Here is a 25,668-nt window from a genome sequence, read left to right as displayed (position 1 = left end):
CCGGAATCGAAGCAGGAACATATTTTATAACGAAGTTACTGGAATGCTAGCAGAAGCAGCAAACCTGTTCATCCCACGGGTGACAAACACTTACATCATGTAGGTCAATATGACGACCCGCTCGATCGATGCCTAGAAGAAGACTTTGAAGCCGCTCCTTTTGGTAAACACAATTGGATATTCTTGAGTGAAATAGTGTCAAGGTAAAACAATCGGCGATGGTCAGCGTGCCCGACCATTCTTCTTCCGATTACAATGTAGCAGCGTCTCCTAAACCTAACCTCTAAGCAATTCCATTTCGCACCGTTTGTCATCGTCCGGCGCGTATCACCTCGAACCGATCCTCTCTGATATGCATGCACATCATGCGTACGGTGGCGCTGCACCAAACGCACTGAAATGCATCAAATTCCGTCACCGAGGCAAGGTGCGTGTTTGCTGTTCCATCACGTACCCCGGACCGAGCGTGAACCGTCTTTTCTCGAATCAATATTATTCCATGCCCTTCCAAGACTTTCGCCTGCCAAAACGGGGGCCGGTAATAGCTCATCGCAATCGGATCATCCTCGTCGCCACGTCGTCCGTTTCGCTCCCTCGCCTTCACCCGGGGGATTCGGCCAACATCCGTCCGGATGATGATTTATGTAAATCGGTAAACTGGGTGTTGCATAACGTTGAAGCATGGACGCATGGTCGTACGGTAACGTACGGCCACCGGTCGCTTCTTCAATTCCAATTAATGCAACGCATATTACACGCGACACACCGACGTTCTCACGGTGAAGGCCGACTTTGGCCGTCCGAAAACGGGAACGCTTCCGAGGATGGATGTCTGGGGCTGCTAATTCGGTGATGGCTGGAAACACCAAATGAAGACAAAAACTTTCCAGATCCGTTCGTGACACCGATTTGGTACTTCGTTTACCGGGACTGGATTTAAGCTACGAACTTATTTTTGCCCGATCCAAAATTTGGCGCTCAATTGCCATGGTTCAGTTCGATGGCATTTAGGTTTTTCGAATTCATTCTTTTTTGTGAACTTCAGCAGCATTTGAAGGTGCTGATCATGTAATACTTAATCCGTCTGCTGCGTGTCATATCATAAGCTTCTTTCGACGGTTCTCGTGATTTTTATATTTCGTGAAACAGGTTTCATCGCAGTTTTTTTTTTACTTTGAAACACATTTAATATCAAATTAGAATTTTATAGTTTAAACATGTATGATCTACTGCATAGTTTTAATTACGAATAAATAACAAGGCAAAATTGGCTTGAGAAGAATTTTAAATTACGGTCTTTACGGTCTCAAACATTTTAATTAGTAAATTCATGTTCTTTCTTGCAGATTTTTATCAATTTATTCCAATTCTTGCTTATTATAATAAGAATAAATGAATAAATGAAAAAAGTCAGGCGACTTTCTCATCATACCGCGTTGTAACGGTCATTTTGAAATAAAACTGGTATAACCGCCAAATGACCGACTGTCAAACCGTATTCCAATATGGCGACTGCAGGCGTGATCTAACCGCTCCTATCTCCTAGCTGAGCTGTCATTAAACGACGCAGTGAAAAATAATGCAAAGGCTTGTTTTTACCTAGAGAGATATTTTCTTAATTTCCTACACCTTTATCTACTTTAGAGTTTTTCTGCAACATCGTTCGTTTGCCAGAAAGTGCCAGTAACCGGAAAAACATAAAAACCACACGCGCACGAACCTCGCACGATGGGTATACGCAAGTGCATCGTGCCGGAGTGCCCGTCGTCGTCGGCCCGTCCGGAAGATCGTGGCGTTACGTACCACAAGATACCCTACCTAGAGGACATGAAGCGCTTGTGGATTGTTGCTTGCCATCTGCCGGATGATTACTTCGCCACGAAAGGCTCGAACGTATGCAGCCGTCACTTCCGGAAGGCAGACTTTCAGGAGTTTAAAGGTAAAAAGTATGTGCTCAAGTTTGGTGTGGTTCCAACCATATTTGCCTGGACGATCGCAAAACCATCGGCGGAAGATGCGGGAAAGAGCCCGCAGAAAACATCCAAAGCGAAAGAGGAAGCGGTCAAGGGACAGAAAGGAGCGGAAAAGTTTAAGGAAGAATTTACCCACGAAGTGGGTGATAATGATGAAAACATTGTGCTGAAAGAGGACGCAAAGGTTACAGCGCTGATGAAGAAAGAATCGTCCGAGAAGGAATCGCCCAAAACACCTGCTAAAAGAAAGTCTATACCTTCGTCGAAGCTCGCTAGTAGTAGCAGCAGTAAGAAAGCGTCCGCTACGCCGGCAAAACAAGCGCGGACCGAACAACCGCCGGTTGCATCATCCACTAAAAAGCAAACATCGAAAAAAGGAGCCGCAGGGGAATCCAAGCAAGCGGTCGCCAGCGAAACACAGCCTGCTACTGCTGCTGCTGCTGCAGATGAACCCGAGCCGGGTGGAAGCTCAGAAAAGTCAATCGATTTCACGCCGGGAACAAAGATCGAGGCACAAGATTTCAGCGGTACGTGGCATTCGGCCAAACTGGTCGAAGTCGACACCGAGGACAGGGAGGTGTTGGTACAGTTCGATAAGACGGACAAGCTTAAGTCGACCACACTGGAAGAATGGATATCGATGGACAGCGTGCGGCTGCGTCCCATCTCCAACTCAAACTACACCGTGGGCGAAAAGGTGTTTGCCCGGTGGAGCGATTCGCGAAAGTTTAAGGCCACAATTAAAAGCATCGTTGAGAACAACATGTACGAGGTGGTGTTTGACGATGGGTTTGCGAAGATCTGCAAATCGTCGCACATCAGTCGCATTAAGCGGTCCGAGGAAGCGAAGGCGGACACGGTTGAGAAGGATGCTGACGGTGGAGCGTCCGATGTGAATGCAACGATCAAGACGGAACCGGCTGAGGAAGGGACCGACGGTGGTGTAAGTGGACTGCTTTCGCTTAATCAGCTGCGTATTCCGCAGGTTGCCAAGTTGAGCGAACTGCCGGAAATTCCACAAACCGGGGAATGGTGCTGCCACTGGATGAACGACTATCCGGTCGGGGAACCGTCCGAGGTGGATCTACCGGGCGGCCGGGTGTACACCGTGATCGTGCCCGATTGGCGCATGCCGGAAGGCTGGGTGAAGCACATCTTTCAGCGCATAACAACGTACGGCAAGATGGACGTGCTGTTGATCAGCCCGTCCGGGAAGGTGCTCCGTTCCAGGCAGGAGCTGAAGACGTATCTGGCAGAAATCGGCGAAACGTACGATCCGAACATGTACGACTTTGGGCTGCACGTGAAGCGCTCGAAGCAGCTCGGGTTCTGTCACTACACGCAGGAGTACAAGGACAGCTTCCTGCCCAAACCGGCCTCGGAACCGATGCTGTTAAACACCGAGGTGAACATCGGTTCGGTGAAGGTGAAAATAATCGACAACCTGTTCCAGTGTCCCGAGGAGGATTGTTTGAAAACGTTCCGGAAGGAGAACCACCTGCAGATACACATCAAACACTACCATAAGGAGCTGGCGAAGGGGTTGGGCGACATTCCGAACATGCAAGATTTGGCCGCTCTGCGAACTCCGATCGAGCTGCTTGATTCACCGAAACCGGTCAGCCGCAAATCGCACGCCGCTTCCACGCCGAAAGCAGCAGTACCGCCCGTCGTAGTGAAGCAGGAAAAGATGGAAGAGGATGAGCAGGTTCCACCGGAAGCTGTAACGGAAGCTACGCCGACGGTAGACAGCAAACCGATTAAGGAAGATGTTTTAAAATCGCCCAAAAATGTGGAAGCTGATAAGCCAGCTGCAGATAAGCCGGATATGAAGGAGACCGCCGAACTCGGGGAAGCACAGGGCGGTGGGCAAGAAACGTCCGCCGAAGGCAGCGCACCTTCGACATCAACTCCAGCCGCAAGCGCCAAACCAAAGCCACCGAGTAAAGTGACAAAGATCAAGCTTTTCAGCCAGAAAAAGGCGTCCGGTGATATGAAAAAGATACGCCACGGTATGGTGTCGAAGAAGAAATCCTCCAAATCGAAGAAATCGAGACGATCCCGACCTGCACGACGGTCGGCAGCCGTGAATCGTACGGCACCGGCCATCCGTACGAACGATGCCAGTCTGCACGGGTCGTACCCGTACGGGAACTACAGTGGAACGTTCCACAATGAGATGAGCGGCGGATTTTATGACGATTCGATAAATGCCAGCGTCGGTGGCACCACAGCCGGGGTGGTCGATGAGAACGGGGAGGTCATAAAGATCGTACGCATGCGAAAGGAGGAGATCATCAACTGCATCTGCAAGGTAACGGAGGAGGACGGCTTGATGGTGCAGTGCGAGATGTGTCTCTGCTGGCAGCATGCCTTCTGTCAGAACATTCGCAGCAACAGCGAAGTGCCGGAAACGTACGTCTGCAGCATCTGTCGCTATCCGTACCGGGGCCGTACGTCGAAGCGGTACGCGCACGATCAGGATTGGCTGTACGAGGGAAAGCTGGCGGTGGCAAAGTATCATGCGGCCAACTCGAAGCACACGCAACGGTTCGACATACTGAAGAACTCGCACACGCTGACGGGCAATCTGCTCGAGCTGAAGCGCTTCATGCACAGCCTGCAGATGAAGATCAACATTGCGGAGAAGAAGGACCATCCGAAGATGTACCTGTGGTCGAAGAAGTGGGAGAAAAGTCCGCCGCGTGGCGACGGTAGCAGCAGTATGGTGGCGGTAGGCGAGAAGCCGCCCGGGGAAGGTGTCGGTCAGCAACAGATGCCCCAGATTCCGGTGCCGGAAGCCCCGATCGATCCGGCCGAATGTCAGGCGATTCTGCTCGATCACATCCAGAAGCAGCAGAACGATGCGATGGGACGGTTGCAGGCGATCGAGGCACAGATCATAGGTATTTAGGATTGGCATCAAAGTGTTTATTTATGCGGTTCTAATTTCTCATTTGTTTTTTTGCTTCACAGGACTGGAAGCTTACGATGAGAAGGCGGACCTGCTGGAATCTCCCACCGCGAAGAACTATCCCAAGACGAAGCAAACCATCCACATGCTGCTGAACGATTTGCTGAAAATGAAGAAGATTGCCGAAATTCATACGGATTTGCACAGTCTGTCGATGCAGTGATGTTCTATGTAATCTACTTAATTTTTAAGCATACTTTACACTTGAAATATTGGTAGGTACGACAGGGTTTACCAGGATAAAGCAGGGTCTTGTGGACGTTTGTTTTATTAACCTATTCTACCCTGTCGATATGGATATGGAACTATGCGCTCAGAGGAAAACTGCCTGTTTCGGGCAGTTAATAATTTTAAGAACGGAATTAAAATTCAGTTTTAGAATGAAACCATCAAATGTTAGCTTTATCGCTTAAGGAACCAGTTAAAAAGTAAAGTGCGCATAGGCGCTTTTATAGACTAACAGCTCGAGCACGATTGAAACCTGTTGTAGAGCCAAGTAAGAAGAGTTCTGTTGTTCGGAAATCATGAAAGCAAGGAATTTTGTTTCCAAAGGATCAAAATGTAATGTAACAACATTATTCGAGAAGCTAGGATAAACTCTATTGAAAAAATGTGTTGCTGGTAGCATAATTTAAATAATCCGAAAATTTAAGTTTTTTCCACTAAAATAATGGCCCTAGTTCCTTAAGTCCTCCTATGTGAATCAAAGTTTTACGCAAAATACAATCAACAATAAGCAAATTACCTAATCAAACTTACCAGAGTTGATAAAATGACAATAGCCAACATTTCCTAAACATCAGCTAAAGGTAGATTGTAAGCCCAGGAAGGCAAGAGTGATCGGTTTCCCTGTCTTCTGTTCGATCTAGCGCTAGAGCAGACCATCCGATTTGCGAACGTAGAATCCTCGGAGATCATATTCTGTAAGTCAAACCAGATGAAGATATCAGTGGTAAGAGGCCCTCTTAACTAACAGAAGATTAAAGAAAGGAACGAGCAAGCGGCATGCAACTTTGAGCTGTAGATTGCCGATGAATCGAAGAGCCTTTACGAGCGAGCTCTATAACCTGTACGATGATCTCACTTGTGTGCAGCGAATTAGACTCGCTAGGTTTCAGTGAGCTGATCATGTCGTAGTCATGAGAATAGCACCGGACGACCGACGCGACAACTAAATAGATTTTAGGTCGTCCACATGAACAGAGTAGGCGTGGTGGGCCCAAAGTGAGAAGAAAGTAGCAAATTAAACTGAAACAAACTTTTCTAATCTACATTTTCCTTACACACTTTACATTGCTATCCCTGTAATTTGCGCCCGTAATTTAAACCGCCTGTAAACAAACAGTTTTTTTAACTCGTTAACAGAGGCTTTGGTGGGTAAACTGACAGCTACACACACTGCCGTAGACGATTTGACAGCTGGCAGTTTGCGTGCGGTGTAAGCTACCCTTTACCGGTGGTGAATTCGATGGTGGTGAGTTGGTGTGTTCGCTCATATATACGCGTCTTCGGGCCCGCAGGTTCATTCATTATCTGTCCGATGTTTGCCGGTGCGGTTGTGGCCTGTGGTGCTTAAAGTAGGGTTAACAGCAAACAACAGCTCCCGATCCAATTATGCTAAATAATCAAATAATGTAGTGCAAGAAATATATACACACACACGAGTGCCATAGAACCGCGGGAGCCTGTTTGTCTGTATGCGTTCGTGTGCTACGGTGCGTATCGATTGTCGTGCATCAGCTGTGATTTGTTGTGAAATTAAACGAGAGGCCCAACAGAGAAACAAGAACCCCTTTTAATAACGCGCCTGGCAGCCGGGCCTGGGATAAAATCATCCGCGTGTACGTGCGTTACAATCCGTCCATCGGTATCGGAATCGTCGACGCTAGTGATTAGATTTGATAGGTGAGTTTTAGTGAAAAGTACGGCAAAGTGGCAAATAATGAAACGTGCCAAGCTAACCGGCCTTCCGAAGCCCCGAACAAAGTAGTTGTGCGTGTGTTTGTGTCAAACGGGCTCCCCAAAAAAAAAAACCGAGGGAAGCGATCGGATTCGTTCTAGAACTATCCACATCCGGCATTTTGGTTGAAGAAGTGGTTGTACATCTCCGAAATAGCGGGGAAAAAGGCAACTATGTTTTGTGTTTCGCGGGGGTAACGTTGGCAACAGAGGAAAGTGTACGGCCAAATTGGGTTAACCATCCATCGGGATGGCGTCGTCTTATTGTTCGATTATCTGTTCGACATTGGTGGTGATGGCGGCATCTTTCACTCGCCAGACTTTAACCTAACTTACCTGTGTGCCGGAATGGTCCGACAGTCGGGCAGGTAACCACAAAAGTCTCCGGTCCGGCTACAACTCCATCGTTTGCTTCGATTGGCGCTGGCATGGCGCTAGTGATGTGATGTTGTGTGATCATCGGCGGAAATGTAAAAGAAATCCCCGTCTAGTTTAGTGTGTTAAACAACCAATGGCACACACTGTCAAACGTTGTGGGAGTATAAAGATAGATCGGTAAACGTGTGTACGTACGTGTGAGATTGAGGCCACACAATGTGTGTACGGGTCGTCGGACGCCGCTGCTGCATCTTCGATCGTGCACATGTTACATAAATGAGCGCGTACAGGTAGAACCGGGTTAATCGGGGCAGCCCCGGATGTTCTCCACCGGGAAGAAGAAGAAGCTCTCCTAATTGGCAGGAAGATGCAGAGTGAAGAAGATGATTAACGTTGGTCACTCTCAAGGCCGGCCCACCCAACAAAGCATCGGCTTCTTGGATGTCATAGCGCGTTCGATGATCTTGTCATGTCTCTCTGCGGATGTCATGACTACTGCTGATCCATGGGAACTTCCTGACGGATCGATAATGATGTTCCAACGCCACTGCTTTGCTATTCAAACGCAAGTCATACTCGGTGTACGATCGATTTGTACCCCCTTTTTTTCGTTTTATCTTCAATGTATCTCTTTTTACACACCTCTATGCTCGTTTGCTCGGAACGGCTAACTCAGGTGTCTGGGACCGACGATAGTGAATAATGTTTGTCTAATGGCCCTTTTGATGTTTGCAATTAGAGATCTTTTTTTTAAAGGGTACTGAACAAGCACCACCTTATCGACCGCGTAGAAGCGAGAACGAAAACGAACTTTAACCCAGTGGTGTCAAACTCCACCGAGCACGTGGTTACAAGATTATCTGTTGCGCATAAATGCTTTATGGTATGGCGCTATTGTTAGGCATTCGCAGATTTGAATAGGTTTTTTTTGGGGTTTTGGGGTTTGTTCCGGTGGAATAACAGTAGCTTCATTAGTTGCTAAGGACCTAGTACTTCTAATCTCTTCATGACAATCCCACCCCCGTTAAGCTAAGCTAAGGTATCCAAAATGGCTGATCTGATCGTAGCTCGAATCTTATCCCGATCTTTATTGGTCGTATAAAAAAAAACGTGTTAAAAATAAATCAAGTTAAGTAATTATTAATTAAGTAACTTTATGGCAGGAAAAATCTAGCAGGACGTTAGGCCAGTAAGATGAAGAATCTTGTAAATAAAACAGATCCCTTATCTTTCTAGCCTTTTAGGAGCTAAAAAAGATATATTTTCATGCTTTGAATTAAGGTGCATGTCAAGAAAGTTCGTTGAAAATGTCCCACTTCTTCTTCTTCTTCCTTGGCACTAGGTAACCTCGAGAGGTCTCGGCCTGCCACACTTCTGGCTTTCTTACCCGTAGCAAAGTAGTCAGCCCTGGGTACGATGAGGCGGTCCGGATGGGATTTGAACTCCGATCCTACCGCGTGAAGACCGGCGCCGTTTTCGCCTCGGCCACCGGACCGCCCAAAAATGTCCCTCTAGGGATGGGAAAATATAAAAAAAAACACATTCCCGTATTCAGAGGGTTAAGTCCAATAATCCTCACCAGAAATAGTCTTATCTATATCTGCTTTGATCCACTATAAAATCTACAATGAGGTGATAATAAGTGATAAAAATAAATCGAGTTATTCAATTCGTGACAGGTACCTAACTGAAGTCGGATGAGTTTATCCCTATAAACCAAGCTGCAATATTCTAAAAAGACAATACTAAAAAGAAGAAAAAACTTGCCTCGAATCATAAAAGGCAGACACCTAGGCCCCATAAGGGTACTCTTTAAACGAAAAGATCCCTTAACGCGATTTTACGTTTAAAATACAAATTTTTGTAGATCGAGTATTATCTAGATCTGCCATGATTAGCTATCAATGCTACATGGTAAAAATAAATCGAACAAGTCATGTCATTGTGGGACACTTCACCTAATAAGGTTTAAAAATAGTCTACAGTAAGTTTCTGTCAGTTTTAAGTGGGTACATCCCTTTTGTTTTGCTTTTGAGGGCATAATTTTACATGTGTTTTATTGTTATAGTTAGTCAAGCATTTTTAGAATGCCTTAAAACATACAGAACTCTCATCCCTTTATTAGTTTGACGCCTCTGATCCTGAAACGTGACCAATGTATTGCAAGCAGATTAGGAAAGGTAGATAGGAAGGAAGGAAGTACGGGTGATGAGTTGTGGACATTATACAATTCTACCGCACTATTGCTATTCTTTTCCCGGCGGCAATTTGTAAAAACCATGTGACGTGAAGCATGTCGCAGGTATTGTTCGGAAAATATACTGCCTGCTGTATGATACTTTCCTGCTGCCACATAGAAATCAAATATGTAGGTTGTGGTAAGAGCGTCTATCGAAGTCTAAACATGATAAGGTGACAAAGCCGCGGCTGCAACTGTAACTGGGCTGACATACTTTTGGTGTAAATATTTAGTAACGATGTTTGCAAAGAGCAGAGCGAGGCGGTTCTCTAGCCGAACCGGACAGTCGGTTGAGTGCGGAAAAGCGACGATGACGGTGCGTCCTCAACAAACGAAGGAACAATTAAAGTCTACCAGTTGTTTTTTCCACGAAACTTCCTACTTCCGAGTGAAGTTTGGCTATAAATGATAAACCAATACTTGAGATATACTCACCGGTGGATGAAGTCTCCACCTAATGAGCCTCGCATCGGAACGTACTCACCAGACCGTGAGATAGTTTCCATTCTGGCACCGGACATGCTTTACTGACCTTTGTCGGTGCCTTTGAGCTTCTTTCTATCGTTCAATTTTTTTTCGTTGCATTTTAGTTGCGAAATAAGCACTCTAGGTATTCTTCTTCTTCTTTGGCACTACAACCTCGAGAGGTCTCGGCCCGCCATTTCTGGCTTTCTGTGACTTAATTTTACCCGTAGAAAAGTAGTCAGCCTTACGTACGGGGAGGCGGTCTGGATGGGATTTGAACCCCGGCCCTGTCGTGTGAAGACCGGCGTCGCTGTCGCCTCGGCCACCGGACCGCCCCACTCTAGGTATTAAGTGGGTTAAATAATTAAGATAGCTCATAGTGCATAACATCAACTCACTCCCACCAGAAAAATAACCCGTTCAAGAATTATTTTTATAATTATATTTATAGTACAATTAAGTTTTCAAAAGTAGTTCTCAAATATGTAACATTCTCGCAAACAGAGCCTGATCTAATTTTTTCGATTTATAGCACGTCCGCGTGATGCACTTCCCTCGCGTGCGCGCTCATCAATCTATGAGCGATTGGAGTTTAAATTGCCACAACAATAAACAAACCACAGTCGGCCCGCAGTTCTCTCGCGTCCCTTTAATTGGTTCAAACCGACCAAACTGTTGCTGATGCTGTTAGATGACACAATGCAATTCAATCTTAAGCCTGCACAATAACAACCGACATGCACCGGGGGAATGCACATGGATGCGTGGCAGTTCGATTGAGGTCGAGTTCGTAAAACGCACCATCGAGGGGTTGTTTAGCGCTACGTTATCATGGGCGGCTGATGTTTTCCAGCTGCAAACGCCCTCCCACTTGCAGCAGTTCCTAGTGGGCACGCTTCTCCCACGCCACGATAACGGAGATAACTGTACGGTTGTGGCGTGTGTGCTGAACGTATATTACGTGGAAGCAGCATTCCTTCCATCGTGCCGTGATGGAATGACCCAGTAGCTTGGCTGTGGCTCGCAATATCGAACGATTGTCTCAATATTCTAGAATAATCATATCACTAGATAACAACCGCTTATCAGGTTCGGTAGTCGACAGCGGCAATCAGCATCTTGGAATCTCCGAATCCGCTAGCGCCATAATGATGCAAGTCCATCCAGTTCCAGTGGTGTAGCATAAGTCTCCACGGTTTCGATCTTCTCGGTCATAACCAGAACGTAACGCTTAAAACAATATACATGTCACAGATGGGGGGACCCGACATCCGGTCAATGATAAAGACAATTGAGATTGTTGCCAACGGTGATGAAATTCGCGTTTGAAAATAAGGTACACCATTTTTCCTCACCAACCAAACCGGACCGACCATCATTCATCGGAGCAGACAAGCCTCCGCTCCGAAAGCAATAGACGAGTGGCGCTTACTGTGAAACGAGGAAATGTCATTCTATGTTGTATTACTTAACTGATAAGACTGTTTACCGGTCATTGAATACGAGAGTGTCTTTGCTGTGTAATTGTTTTGATTTTTTAATCGACGCACAAGTGAAGGCTGAAACAATTGGAGCTTCCGTTGCTTTGGTAGATTCGATCAGCTAGTTTAGGTCTGCTGAAGAGGTTTTATTGAAGAGAACACAAAGGGAAGTCCTCCGTTCTAGTGGTCCCAAGCTACGAACGAAAGCTATCCACTTCCAACCCGAACCTTCCAAGCAGCGAACGTTTGTTCAGTCATTAGAAATATGATCCATCGACCGCTCGGCTCAAGAATTATCAGCTTTTGCGGAAGTGCCGGGTTCTACTCCGGAGCACAGTGCCCCCCTCCCTTATCTCATCACCCCGGTAAGGGCAAACAAAAAATCGTTAATGAGTTATGCCATTTTGACCCACCTACAAAGATTCATTTGCGACAAATTGATATTAATTAGCAGGGAGTGTAGCATGATTAATTTTAACCGCTCTGTTCACACTGGAGGCGTCAGGCAGCCACCCTGAACTCTGGTGGCACCAGTGTTACGTTATCAGTGATACTTTTTTTGTTTTTTCGCTTGCCGAAAAACTTGCTCACTCTTGTTCACGCTGAAGTCATCGGCGAGCCGGGCGTTAAGGCACTGGTTGGGGGTTGTTATGATATTATGCTAACTTGTGGTATGTGCAGAAAGGGGTCCAGATCCAGTGCGCTTGCATCAGGCGACGGACGGACGGACGTGATAAGGTCGGTGATATATGAGTGGCAGCCGACCGACACCGGGGGGGTTCCTGTTTTCGTTTACTTAGTCTTGCAAATGAATGGGATAGGACAGTTAGCAGGCCATAAGCGCGGTAATACATTTATGCAGATTTTATTGTAAGCAGCAGTCAGCAATGAAACTGTTGTAAAGCGGGCGATCATATATTAAAGTCGCGGTAATCCGGGGCTTTGATGTGGGCAAAATAGCGAAAGCGACCCCCCAAAATAGCCTCCACTAAAATAAGACACTAAAATAATCGCATGGTGTTATGCGGCTCCAATGCTCCCCTGCCCTGGCAATATCCGGGAGGGACGGATCTACCTGCAGTGCACTCAGTCTATCGATGTATCATTTTTCACTTGCACCTCCACTTTTATCGATTGTTGTTTGAATGCTTGTTTTGGTGTTGTTTTTCTAAATACTTAAATACAGTCACAATCCGATAAATCTATTTTAAGACTATCCACCACCCATACCAGATCGACCTTCCTGCAGCAGGGATCACTAATCGATTTAAAGTCGACGATAAACGTGCAGGCAAATAAAGGTGCACCTGGTACGTGCCGGGCCGCCAATGTTGAGGTTATGGATATAGTTTGGGGTCACATCAATCATTCTCGCTAGCGAGGGGGAGGGCGAAAAGGGAACACTAACATTGTTGTTATCGTTCAACCCATCCACCAGCCAGATGAGCCTTTGCGCCCAAATGCAATGGCGTTTTGAGTGTGGAGGTTCTATAGTTTTTAAACCGAACGAAAACAAAAAAGAAACACTCCCAGCTAGCGCTAAACTTTTGAAACACTACACGTGCACTTGGATGGCCTCTAGAAGCCGCGGGGCCCGGCTGGATGTCGACTAGCTGGATCAATGAATCGTGAATCAGCAAAACATACCGCCGTGAACCGCCGTGCTACGGGAAACACTCTGCTAGATTTTGGAGCTTCGGAGTCGCGCGCTGATAAGCGGATTTTGGAGATACGCTAGACGGGAGTCCCTTAATTCGGGGAAGTGTATTTATTGGTCGCTAATGCTTTCTGCTGCGAGTACCCGTCCCGGAGGATTAGCTTATTAGCCGGTGAAGTACCGGATCGGATCTGTCAATGAACCGGCTGAAGGGATGAATCACTGGTGTACAAGTGCCCTGTGCAGTACTTACCGGAAGTACTCGAATGCATTTCTCTTCCCGCTGCGCGGGGCTTCTGTTCCTTGATGTGTAAGCGTACCGTCTTGCACGGTCTTACTGATTAGCGGTAATCAAGCACGTGACCGACATAAACACATAACCTTCTGTCGAGTGGTGTACCGCGGCACCTTACGACGTCTGATGGACGGACAGCTGGCAGTTGCGTCGAAGGCAAGGATCTTGCGTGTCTGGAGAATTGTTGTTGTTGTTGTTTTTTTTTTTTTAACGGGCGGTTAAGTTCTTGAGGAGGTATTCGGTTTCGCAAAGCGAAAGAAGAGGATCGTGCCGGGTACGCGCAATTCGTTAGACCGTGAACTGAATGGCTTTTTCCAACGATTTTTATACCCTTTGCGTTAGACAGTAGACGGCGGTGGCTGGCAGTGGTTTGTTGCCAACACACACACGCACACCGCAACAACGGAAACAAAAAGTGAAGTTTCCGCTCGAATAAGCTGGCAGAGTGGACGGTTCCGTTCGGTGCTGTTGTGTACGTGCTTCTCCAAGCTGGCAGCGTTGGCAGGGGAACCTTCACCTTAATATTGACCTTCCGAGTCAGCCGGTCGCAAACGATCTACCCCAATGTGGGGCGCATGCAGAAGAATACATTGTGTGTTACTTTCATGTTCAGAACAGTATTATTTATTTGTGTAAGTGTTACGGAGTTGCTTACTTATCCGGCGCTAAAATAACTTAATGGGTCGAAGAGTCTGCTTCAGAAGGCTCTGTTAGAATTCTCTCGATCGCGAGCCGTCGTATGATCGTGTATGGTGCTAGTAGCGGCTGCCGAGTTCTCCTTGTCAACATAACAAAAATCCTTCAAGACTTGTTCCGCTTAAATACGTCGAAATGGTTCCAAGAGCGCTACTGAAAGATGTTCCTAATAATCAATGCTTTGACCGTCAGGACAAATGGTTTTAGTGAGGACGATGGCTCATTCTGCAGTAAATCCGGATGGATAGCTGCCAATCGTCTTGTTCTTCCTTGGTGACACAACCTCAAAAGGTCTCTGCAACTTGACTCGAAGCTGGATAGTCAATCCTGCGTACGGGGAGGCGGTCTTAATGTGATTTTAACCCCGGTCCTGCCGTTTGAAGACCTCGCCTGGGCCGGTGGCCGGGGCCCAATAGCTACTAATACCCTTCCATGTATCTCAGCCTCTTGATATTTGCTAGTTATCACATTTGCTCCAATGTAGGTAAAGATTTGAGCAGGTTTAAAGATGGGGACACTTTCATAAATGATCCAAAGTTAATGGGTCCACTGCCAGTAAAAGACTACGTGCTCGTATTGCATATATCACCTCAACCATTGATCGATGTTGTGATGTCTTGCGCTACAACTGCATATCTTTATTAGAGCCAGGATGAAGAGGATTTAAGTTAAGTTGTCGACTAAAGCAAAATAATTATCTTTAATTTATAATACGTACTTACTTGCTTACTTATTTACTTATCAGGCGCTACAACCACTTCGCGGCCTTGGCCTGCCTCAACAATCCTCGATATCGCTCACGGTTTGCGCTCACGGATATCGCCGTCGTCTGCCAATCCGTTATCCCGGCAGTTCTGGCGAACGCATCAACGCCATCTTCTTCTTCTTCCTTGGCACTACAACCTCGAGAGGCCTCGGCCTGCCATTTCTGGCTTTCTTTGATTTAATTTTACCCGTAGCAAAGTAGTCAGCCCTGCGTACGGGGAGGAGGCGGTCAGGATGGGATTTGAACTCCGGTCCTGCCGTGTGAAGACCGGCGCCATTATCGCCTCAGCCACAAGACTGCGCCCATCAACGCCATCACTCCATCTCAATTTGGTCCTTCCACGCCTCCTCTGTCCGTGTGGACAATCCTAAAAGGACTTTACGGGTTGGGTCGTCCGGTGTCATTCTCATGACGTGACCAACCCACCGGAGCCTGCCGAGTCTAATTCGCTGCTCGTAGAGCTCATCATTGTAGCGGCTCCTCCATTGTCCTTCCACACATACGGCGCCAAAGATCCTTCTGAGCATTTTCCTCTCGAACGCGGCTAAGAGTGCTTCGTCAGTTTTGGACAGAGTCCATGTCTCAGAGGCGTGTGGGAGTACTGGGACTATAAATGTTCTGTACAGTCCCAGCTTCGTCTGTCGCGACAGAAGAAGTTTCGTCAGGCTGTAGTATGACCAGTTGTTGTCGGTGCTGACTTTTGACCCCAGATAGGTGAAGTTTTGGATGACTTCGAAAGTGCGGTCATCTGTACATCATCTCTGCGGTAAATCAGTGTTTGTTTGCAGGGCCGCCTCGTCATTCTCCAACCCGCACTACTACTGCATATCTTTATTAGGGCTAGGATATGAGGTTTTGCTACTGCCACCAAGATCTGTGCCGGTGGCGGCTCCATGCCGGCTTGCGCCAAACACTTCTGCGCGCACCACTGTACCCTTCTACTCGCTAGGGTTTCATCGCAGGGTTGGTCAGGCCAATTTATAAATAAGTTAATTTATAATAAGCCTGGTTTATAGATAACGCTTATGGTAAACTCTAAAGATCGTCCATCTTTAATCCTTTCCAGCGAATTGAACAGAACCCCTGCGGAGAGAGGTCAGAAGGCGCTGTCGTTTTTGTCCAATCTCTTGCTCCATCATTGTTGTGATACTCACATGAAGGAGAATCTAATAAAGCGTTATGCGAAACACTTAGCATGGAACTTTGAGACTTCCAGAGTACTAAGTACGAAAAGTCTGGACATTTAAAAATAGAGACATAAAACCGACAGCCCTAAAACTGATTGTAAAAAATAGTGATCGAATGGTCTTCAACTAATAAGCAATAGTGCAAAACATATAATGCGAGGTCGTTTCTTGCTTAGTCAGAATCAAATATATCTATATGTTCAAGTCCCTTTTGCTCCCAAGCTGTGTAAAGAACCTTGTCTCCTGTAGGTTCTTTTTTCGTTGCGCTTTCCTTGCGTGAATGAATCACACATTAGCGCGAGATGGTGATAACCTCGGGGTGGCCTTTGCTTCATATCAAAGTACTCTACATACAACATATGGTGCAATAGTATTCCTATTTTTTGTGAGCCAAGAAAGACTGAATGCATCTCAACTAGCTTATCATGTGTGTGTGTTTTTGTTGATGTTGCGCTCTTGTTTCACCCTATCAGTGTCTCCCGAATGTGTACGGAACTGCGTTCACATTATCAGAACGCGGGGTGCATTTAAGTGCGACTTGTCGCAACAAATCATTAACGTCTGTCATATTCTCCCTACTTTACTCTCTGTCACAGCAGAATAGCAGCAACTCCACGCGATGGAGGCCCAGAAGCGGAAGGAGCGCGAGCCTTGCCCACGGCAAAAGGCTAACTTTCTTTCGTACATCATATTCGCCTGGACGATACCGATTTTCTTCAAGGGCTACAAGAAAGAGCTAAACACGGACGATCTGTATCAGCCGCTGCGGGAGCACAAATCGGACGGGCTCGGGAATCGGCTGTGTGAGGCGTGGGAAAATGAACAGAAGCAGGCCCGGTTGAAGAACAGAAAACCGAAGCTGCTCCGGGCAGGGTTTCGTGTGTTTGGATGGGAAATTGCGTTGCTAGGGCTGGTGCTGCTAACGCTCGAGATGCTGTTCAAGTAAGTGAAAGATGGGTGTGCATGAAAGAGCTTCTATTTAACTGCTTCTTCCATTTTTATTGCAGAGTATCGCAGCCATTTTTCCTGGGCAAGCTGGTCGCGTACTATTCCCGGCAATCGGGTGACCTTACGGAGGCGTATCTGTACGCGGGTGCGGTCGTGCTGTGCAGTGCGATTAACGTCCTGTTTATACATCCGTACATGCTGTCCCAGCTGCATCTGGGCATGAAGTTGCGTGTGGCCGCCTGCAGCATGATCTACCGCAAATCGCTTCGGCTGAGCAAAACGGCACTGGGCGATACGACCGCCGGACAGGTTGTGAATCTGCTGTCGAATGATGTGGGTCGATTAGATTTGGCCGTCCTGTTTGTACATTACCTGTGGATTGGACCGCTGGAGACGCTGGTGGTAACGTACCTGATGTACCGTGAGATCGGCTACTCGGCCGTGTACGGTGTGCTGTTTTTGCTACTGTTTATCCCGCTACAAGCGTACCTGGGCAAGAAGACGTCGGAACTGCGGTTGCGTACCGCGCTGCGCACGGACGAGCGCGTGCGGTTGATGAACGAGATCATCCAGGGCATTCAGGTGATCAAGATGTACACGTGGGAGAAACCTTTCGCTGCGCTGGTAGCGATGGCAAGAAAGTAAGTATGAACGGTAGATAGGAATATGATAGGAAGATGCTAATTCCGATTCTTTTGTAGGAAGGAAATCAAGGTGATTCGCTACGTATCGTACATCCGCGGTATTCTGCTATCGTTCATCATGTTCACGACCCGCGTCTCGATCTTCCTCAGTCTGGTTGCATATGCGCTCGCCGGGCAGGTGGTAACGGCGGAGAAAGCGTTCGCCATTACGGCCTATTACAACATCCTCCGCACAACGATGACCATCTTCTTCCCGCAAGGCATTGGCCAGTTTGCGGAAGCGCTCGTATCCGTCCGTCGTATCCAGAAGTTCATGCAGTACGAAGAAATTGAAGCCGCCGAAGGTGTTTCGATGGTTGCGGCCGATGGAAAGGATGTGTCGTCGTCCTCTTCATCCGAGCTGGAGGAGAAACCAAAATCCGACCCGTTGGCATTGCCCAACAGCAAACTGATCCGTCACTCCGAATCTGACGGGTTGAAGGAGAACGCGGTGAACAATCATCTGTCCGATGCGGGAGTGATTGTGGAGAAGGCGGTAGCTCGCTGGGATTCCAAAGCGACCGAATTTACGCTGGATGGGGTGGATTTGCACGTGCAGCCTGGCACACTGGTAGCCGTGATTGGACCGGTCGGTGCCGGCAAGTCCAGCCTGATCCACGCAATCCTTGGCGAGTTGCCACTGGAATCGGGCAGCATAAAGGTAAACGGAGACATCTCCTACGCGTCCCAGGAACCGTGGCTCTTCTCCGGAACGGTGCGCCAGAATATTCTGTTCGGTTTGCCGATGGAGCGTGAACGTTACAAGCAGGTCGTGAAGACGTGTGCTCTCGAGCGTGATTTTCATCTATTCTCCGACGGTGATAAGACGATCGTGGGCGAGCGCGGTGTGTCGCTGTCCGGCGGGCAGAAGGCACGCATCAGTCTCGCTCGTGCCGTGTACCGGCGGGCGGAGGTGTACCTGCTCGACGATCCACTGAGCGCGGTTGATTCGCACGTTGGCCGGCACCTGTTTGACCACTGCATGCGCGACTATCTGCGGGGCAAGATCGTGATCCTGGTGACGCACCAGCTGCAGTACCTGCAGAACGCGGACCAGATCGTCGTGATGATGCACGGCCGGGTGGAAGCCGTCGGGACGTACGATAAGCTGCGCGAAAGTGGGCAGGACTTTGCCCAGCTGCTGGCGGCACCATCGGGCAAGGAGGACGACAGCACCGACACGGAGTCGATCAAGCGGTCCGGCAGTTTGTACAAGCGCCAGAACAGTGAATCGAGCATGGACTCGACCGTGGCCGATGGGGACGGACCGGAGAAGAAGGCGACCGAGGAACGGCAAAAGGAGGGCTCGATCGGATACGATGTGTATCGGGCGTACTTTAAAGCGAGCGGTGGCAATCTGGTGGTGCTGTTGATTTTGTTCATGTTCCTGCTGTCCCAGCTAAGCGCTTCCGGGGGTGACTATTTCCTTACCTATTGGGTGAATAAGGCGGAAGAAAAGGCACCGGCCGTTAGCGAGGAAAGCCAGGCAACGTTTAGTGCGCTCAGCAATGGGACGGCGCTGGATGGCGTTGAGGATGGCTTTAATGGTACGACCACGTCCGAACCACCGACGACACCCGCAGCAACAGCGGGCGGTATAGCCGTGTTCTTTACCGCAATCAGACAGATGTTTGCGTCGGGCGATGAGGAAGAGGATCGGTACATTGATATCTACATCTTCACGGCACTAACGGTCGCAACGGTTGTGATAACGCTCACCAGAAGCATGTTCTTCTTCCGGGTAAGTAGAAATGAGTGGATCTTCTCTTTTTATACACTGCATCGCATTCCTACACAGCCACCCTATTTTCATCCTTATTCTGTCTGATATACATTGTTGATACACTGTGCAACTAACATCAATTGAACGTTTTCATCAAATTTATGGTGATTTTAATGTTGTTTCGTTGAGCTGCTCTGTCAAAATCGTGTTTACTGAGGATCAATGGGTTTGGCTAACAGTCTCCCATTGAAGGTTTCTCTACCATTTCCGCGCAAACGATCTCTTGATTTAAAGTAGCAATCTGTTATTGCGTGATGCTTTTTGGCAAAACAAAATATTTTCGGGTAGCTTTTTGTACTGTAGGCGAGTCAGACTAAACAAACTACAAAACTCCTTTAAAAATGATCTTGTTTAACACTTTTCATAGTATTCTGAAGGCACGGTTTTAAACCTCTAAAGGTCTCGGGCCTACCACCATTTCTGGCTTTCTTTGACTTAATTACCCGTTGTAAACTAGTCAGCGCTACGGTAGGCGGTCTTCTGGATGGGAATTGAAAACCCGGTCCTGTCGTGTGAAGACTGGCGCCGCTGTCACTTCGGCCACAGTTTTAAACGCACAAGATTTATTTCAGTGCTAATAAAGCTAAATTCCTGTTCAAATCAATTAATGGTAAAAGACTCGAGGAGGCCGTTCCCCCTAGAATCTTTTGTGTGCAGCACTGTGGCCTGTCATTTTTATTGCACAGTGGGATTTCTGTATGGTCAAAACCCATTTGATGTAAACATTGTGCATTGTTCCTTAATACTTTTAACAGACAGCGAGTAGAACTTGATAAAATACATTGTAACAAGTGGTTTAAGCTTATGATATTCTTATGCTTCCTCCTTTGCTAAATATCAATGCAAGGTAACAAGTATTCATCGAATTACTGTTCCGTTACCGTCCGAGAACGCCGTACATGTTTTAGGCCCGATTGTTCACCCCTAGTGCGACTGAAAACTAGTACGAAGCCCCTGTAAGCCAAAATGAATGGTAGGGTTAACGGAGAGGGGGTTTTAATCGAATAATAAGCAATATTTCATTCGACTTTCTTCAACCAATTTTGACCACACTGAAAGCACACTGTGAAGCTTTCGCAACGTGTACTGCGGATTGCATACCTTTAGGCGTATATCCTATAGTGCCTAACAAATTTTGTCAGGAGGGGGCCTTCTCGAGTCTTTTACCCTAAATTCCTTTTCAAATCAATTAATGGTAAAAGATTCGAGAATCCCCTCCCCCCCTCCCCCCTAGAATCTTTTGTGTGCAGCACTCGGGCCTGTCATTTTTATTGCACAGTGGGATTTTTGTAGGGTCATTACTCGTTTGGGTAAAAGACTCGAGAAGGCTCACCCCCTTAAAAAAATTGTTAGGCACTGTAGGATAATAATAATTTTAATGATTTTAATAATAATGTAGGATAATAATAAAGAATAATTTTTGGTCACGCTAGGAGTGACCATGAAGGCCTACAACATACACGGTGTTTCCGGACTGTAACGGAACATTGGTACGATGGATACTTGTTAACGGGCATAGATATTCAGAAAAGGAGGAAAAATAAGAATTATAACATTTCAAATCACTTCTTACAGTGTATATTATCATGCTCTACTCGCTGTCCAGTAACAGTATTAAGGAACAATGCACAATGTTTATATGAAACGATTATGACCATACAAAAATCCCACTGTGCAATAAAAATGACAGGCCACAGTGCTGCACACAAAAGATTCTAGGGGGGGCCTTCCCGAGTCTTTTACCAACAACACATATAACCAGCTGATCCGATGCGGTCAAGTAAACGTCAAACTGGTGCTGTTCTTCTACTTCTTACCATGTGTCAAAGCGGGCATTTTACGACACCTCCTCTCAACTCACTTTGAGCGGATTACATACATTCAGGCGTCAATCCTACAGTGCCTAACAAATTTTGTCAGGGGGGGGGGGCTTCTTTTAGGGAGGGGAATCTTTTACCATTTGGAAATTTTGTATTGTTAATTTCTATTATTTATATTATATTTTTACGGTTGGAATCTTAAAAGTTTTTTTTAGCCTTAGCTCTACCTATAACTTTTTTTAAAATGCGGCTAGGCCTTTCTTTTTATATAAATAAAAAATATCATGATTATTTTATCCATTTGGATCTGTTAAAATCAAATAAATTAAATGCGTCGTTTTCTAATCACTACTTCACCGATGAATTAAGTAAACCTAATTGTCAATCTCTAGACCAGCAATACAAGAATCCGAGTTCAAGTATTTTATTTTAAATGAATTCTTTTACCCTAATCACATGGCTCTATAGCAATTGGATGCAGTGTAGAAACCATCTCCCCTTGTACATAATTCTTATTAATGAATTTACTTTGCCCTTTTGCAGACGGCTATGAAAGCTTCTCGCAAACTGCACGACGCCATGTTCAACGGCATTACGCGTGCGTCCATGTACTTCTTCAACACGAATCCGTCCGGCCGTATCCTGAACCGCTTCTCGAAGGATATGGGCCAAATCGACGAGTATCTGCCGAGTGTGACGGTGGACGTGATACAGATCTTCCTCTCGCTGATCGGTATCGTGGTGGTGGTAGCGATCGTCAATCCGTACAATCTCATCCCGACGGTCGTTATCGGTATCATATTTTACTTCATGCGCGCCTTCTACCTGCTCACATCCCGAAATATTAAGCGCGTGGAAGCAATCAGTATGTAGTTTCGTGAAATTGGAATATTTGGTCCATGCGTTAATTATGGTTTGTGTTTCCCATTTCCACAGCACGATCACCGATCTACTCTCATCTGTCCGCGTCGCTTTCCGGGCTCTCCACAATCCGTGCGTTCGGTGCCGAAAAGGTGCTCGTGCACGAGTTCGACTCGCACCAGGACCTGCACAGTTCCGCCTTCTACCTGTTCATCTCGACGTCGCGCGCCTTCGGCTTCTATCTGGACGTGTTCTGCGTGATCTACATCGCGATCGTCACGCTAACATTTTTCATTCGCGGCGATAGCGGTGGTAACGTAGGGTTGGCCATTACGCAAGCGCTCGGCATGACCGGTATGGTGCAGTGGGGTATGCGGCAATCGGCCGAACTCGAAAACACGATGACGTCCGTCGAGCGTGTGGTAGAGTACGATAACGTCGATCCGGAACCAGCGCTAGAAGCGCCGGCCGATAAAAAACCACCGAAAGAGTGGCCCCAGGAGGGACGGATCCAGTTCGAGAAGGTAACGCTACGGTACAGTCCCGAGTCCGACGGGGATCTGGTGCTGCGTGATTTGGAATTTGAAATTGAGCCACGCGAAAAGATTGGTATCGTCGGCCGGACGGGTGCCGGCAAGTCGTCGCTGATCAATGCACTGTTCCGCCTGTCGTACAACGGTGGCTCGATTGTGATCGATTCGCGCGACACGAACCAGATGGGGCTGCACGATTTGCGTGCGAAGCTCTCGATCATTCCCCAGGAGCCGGTACTGTTTTCCGGCACGCTGCGCTACAATCTCGACCCGTTCGATGAGTATCCGGACGAAAAGCTGTGGCGTGCGCTGAAGGAGGTGAAGCTGGAGGAGGCCGTAAACGAGCTGCCGTCCGGGCTGTCGTCGAAGATTAACGAGGGTGGGAGCAACTTTAGCGTCGGCCAGCGGCAGCTCGTCTGCCTGGCACGGGCGATCCTGCGCGAGAACAAGATACTGGTGATGGACGAGGCGACGGCGAACGTCGATCCGCAAACGGACAAGCTGATCCAGCAGACGATACGGGAGAAGTTCAACGACTGTACAGTATTGACGATAGCCCACCGATTGAACACCGTGATGGATTCAGACAAGGTAATCAATGGCTGGGTGATGTGGGGCGTGAATGGCGGGGTGTTCTACAATTATGACTCTCCTTCCAGGTGCTCGTGATGGACGCAGGTCGTTGCGTTGAGTTTGGTACACCGTACGAACTGTTAACCACCGAAGGAGGCCCCAAAGTGTTCTACGGCATGGTGAAGCAAACGGGCAAAAGCACCTTCAACACGCTGCTGAAGATCGCCGAGGAGGTAAGCACTGCACGCAAGTCTACATTCCTCCAATAATGTGACTCACGTCGGTTGTTCTCTTTCGTACAGTCTCACAATCAAAAGCTTAAACCGATAAAGGAGGCTGAAGCAGCAAACTAGGAACGCGATGCTACCGTAGCAACGTTATACAGCTAGCGCGTAAGATGTATACAAGTTCCCAATCGTGAAAATCTCTTGCACTCATCACCGGAGAGAGAAGTGCGTGTGTGCGTTACAATACCTCGTGCTTAAACAAAAGTGGCCTTTACTTAATGTAATAAGTAATAATTTTGCGAACAAATTCTGTCCTTAGTGTAGTTACCGTGTATAGGTAGGCAGCAGCACGTCCTCATCTAGGTGGCAATACTAACTAATCGTTAAGGTGTAAGCTAACTTAAGCTGATTGTACTTGTTTTACAATACTGGTAAGGAGTAGTAAAGGTACCGCGGGTCAGGCTACAGGTCCCGGCAATTCCTTAAAGATATCCCAACTCGCGCGGATATGATGCAGCCTTGGAGCGGTTACGGGCAAAAAAAGCGAACCCGTTGGAGCCCCTTTTTGTATTTAAGTTAGGTGGTTAAGAAACAACCAGAAGGTACACTAGCTGCTGTGCGGTGCTGTTGTGGCGTACCGGTTAGCGCCCCGTATGTAGTTACGCGTGTAGTTTTGTTCATTCATTTGGTGCCTTTCCGGAGCAACACACTATTCCTCTCAGCGATGATCACCGCGTAGCCGTTTAGTGGTTAAGTTAAAGTTGATTTATGGCGGTAGTAAGCGGTAGAAGTACGGACAAAACATGTTTCTATGATCAAATATATCATATTTACACACACACACACCACCGTGTGGCGTGGTGGAGGTTTGTTGTAACCCATAATGCTGCGTTCGAAATGCGGTTGTGCTGTTGTTTCTGCATAAACATTCCGAAATGCGGTAGATTGGTATGTTAATTAGAATGCAAGTGCGCGTTGCGGAAGGGCATCGTGAAATCGTGTTCCACTTGATCTACATTGAACTGTTTTTTTATCATCTATATAGAATGTTTTTGATAAGAACAACCACTCCATCGAGAAGTGGTTGATGTCAAAATACATAATGTTTCAATATTTATGGTGCTCATGTACGGGGACTGGGTTGAAGGTCTGGGTATTTAAGCGGAAATAGAAATGGATTTCCGTTTACGCTATTTTTTCAATAAATCTGATTGTTTTGTTTTTTAATTCAAAAGAATAATCAAATTAATTACTTCTTCTTCTTCCTTAGCACTACAACCTCGAGAAGTCGCGGCCTGCCATGTCTGGCTTTCTGTGACTTAAATTACTCGTAGCAAAGTAGTCAGCCCTGCGTACGGGGAGGCGGTCTGGATGCGATTTGAACCACAGTCCTGCCGTGGGAAGACCGGCGCCGTTATCGCCTCGGCTACCGGACCGCCCCCCGGAATTAATTACAGTAGAGTCGTAGGGGCGGTCCGGTGGCAGAGGCGACAGCGGCGCCGGTCTTCACACGGAGGGCCGGGGTTCGCATCCCATCTAGACCGTCTCCCCGTACGTAAGGCTGACTACTTTACTACGGGTAAAATTAAGTCACAGAAAGTCAGAAATGGCAGAAAGGTTGTAGTGCCAAAGAAGAACAAGAAGAGTCGTAATTGGGAGACATCATGTACCGTGAGCACCTACAAAATAGACGGACTTTCTTCTTTTTCGTGAGACTCGAGTGGAGCAGCCCTAATGATCCACAACAAAATTATCAGGTTATCAGTGATAATCAACGTTAATAAAACAGTCGAGGAACTATACTTAAAAAAGTAGGCATATTGTGAGTTTTCCTCCTGATCTAAGAGGTTGTTTGCAGTTAGGCATTTCCGAATGACTGGAGCTTGTAACCTTTTCGTGTCTTACTTCACCTTCTCACTTCTGTATAAAGCAGGAAAATCCGAATGAGAACGGCCATATTGTAGGACAGTTCTTATCAACGCCTGATCGCTTCATTGATGTGATGCTTTGAACCAGGGATACTACCATTCGTCCACTAGACAAGAAGGACATTGTTGTACCGAAATCGTCGTCCATGGCTGAGACGAAGTCATCCATGCGACAGTCACTCAGAACGAGCTGCTGACAGCGTTTGTGAAGCGTCTAAATGATCTCATTAGCGACAAGTTCG

The 25,668-nt window shown here is 47.1% G+C and overlaps 2 protein-coding genes across 3 annotated transcripts; both read left to right on the top strand.

Moving 5' to 3' along the window:
* The first annotated feature begins 1,556 nt into the window (after positions 1-1,556).
* LOC118509589 lies at positions 1,557-5,701 on the top strand. The gene is made up of 2 exons (XM_036050362.1): positions 1,557-4,879; positions 4,950-5,701. The coding sequence occupies exons 1-2, from the start codon at positions 1,729-1,731 to the stop codon at positions 5,108-5,110; spliced, it is 3,312 nt and encodes a 1,103-aa protein (XP_035906255.1). The 5' UTR covers positions 1,557-1,728; the 3' UTR covers positions 5,111-5,701.
* Positions 5,702-6,463: 762 nt separating this feature from the next.
* LOC118509588 (probable multidrug resistance-associated protein lethal(2)03659) lies at positions 6,464-24,382 on the top strand. 2 transcript variants are annotated; one of them, XM_036050361.1, is made up of 8 exons: positions 6,464-6,852; positions 16,670-17,012; positions 17,078-17,659; positions 17,720-19,442; positions 21,848-22,169; positions 22,241-23,289; positions 23,358-23,504; positions 23,574-24,382. In XM_036050361.1, the coding sequence occupies exons 2-8, from the start codon at positions 16,690-16,692 to the stop codon at positions 23,622-23,624; spliced, it is 4,197 nt and encodes a 1,398-aa protein (XP_035906254.1). In that variant the 5' UTR covers positions 6,464-6,852; positions 16,670-16,689; the 3' UTR covers positions 23,625-24,382. The 2 variants fall into 2 exon arrangements, with proteins under 2 accessions (XP_035906254.1, XP_035906253.1); XM_036050360.1 differs by having other exon boundaries at positions 16,667-17,012.
* The last annotated feature ends 1,286 nt before the right edge of the window (positions 24,383-25,668 follow it).

This window comes from Anopheles stephensi, chromosome 3, assembly GCF_013141755.1.
Source record: "Anopheles stephensi strain Indian chromosome 3, UCI_ANSTEP_V1.0, whole genome shotgun sequence".
Lineage (NCBI taxonomy): Eukaryota > Metazoa > Arthropoda > Insecta > Diptera > Culicidae > Anopheles > Anopheles stephensi.
The sequence above is the reverse complement of the archived record's forward strand: the minus strand, read 5'-3'. Positions and strand labels throughout refer to the sequence as shown.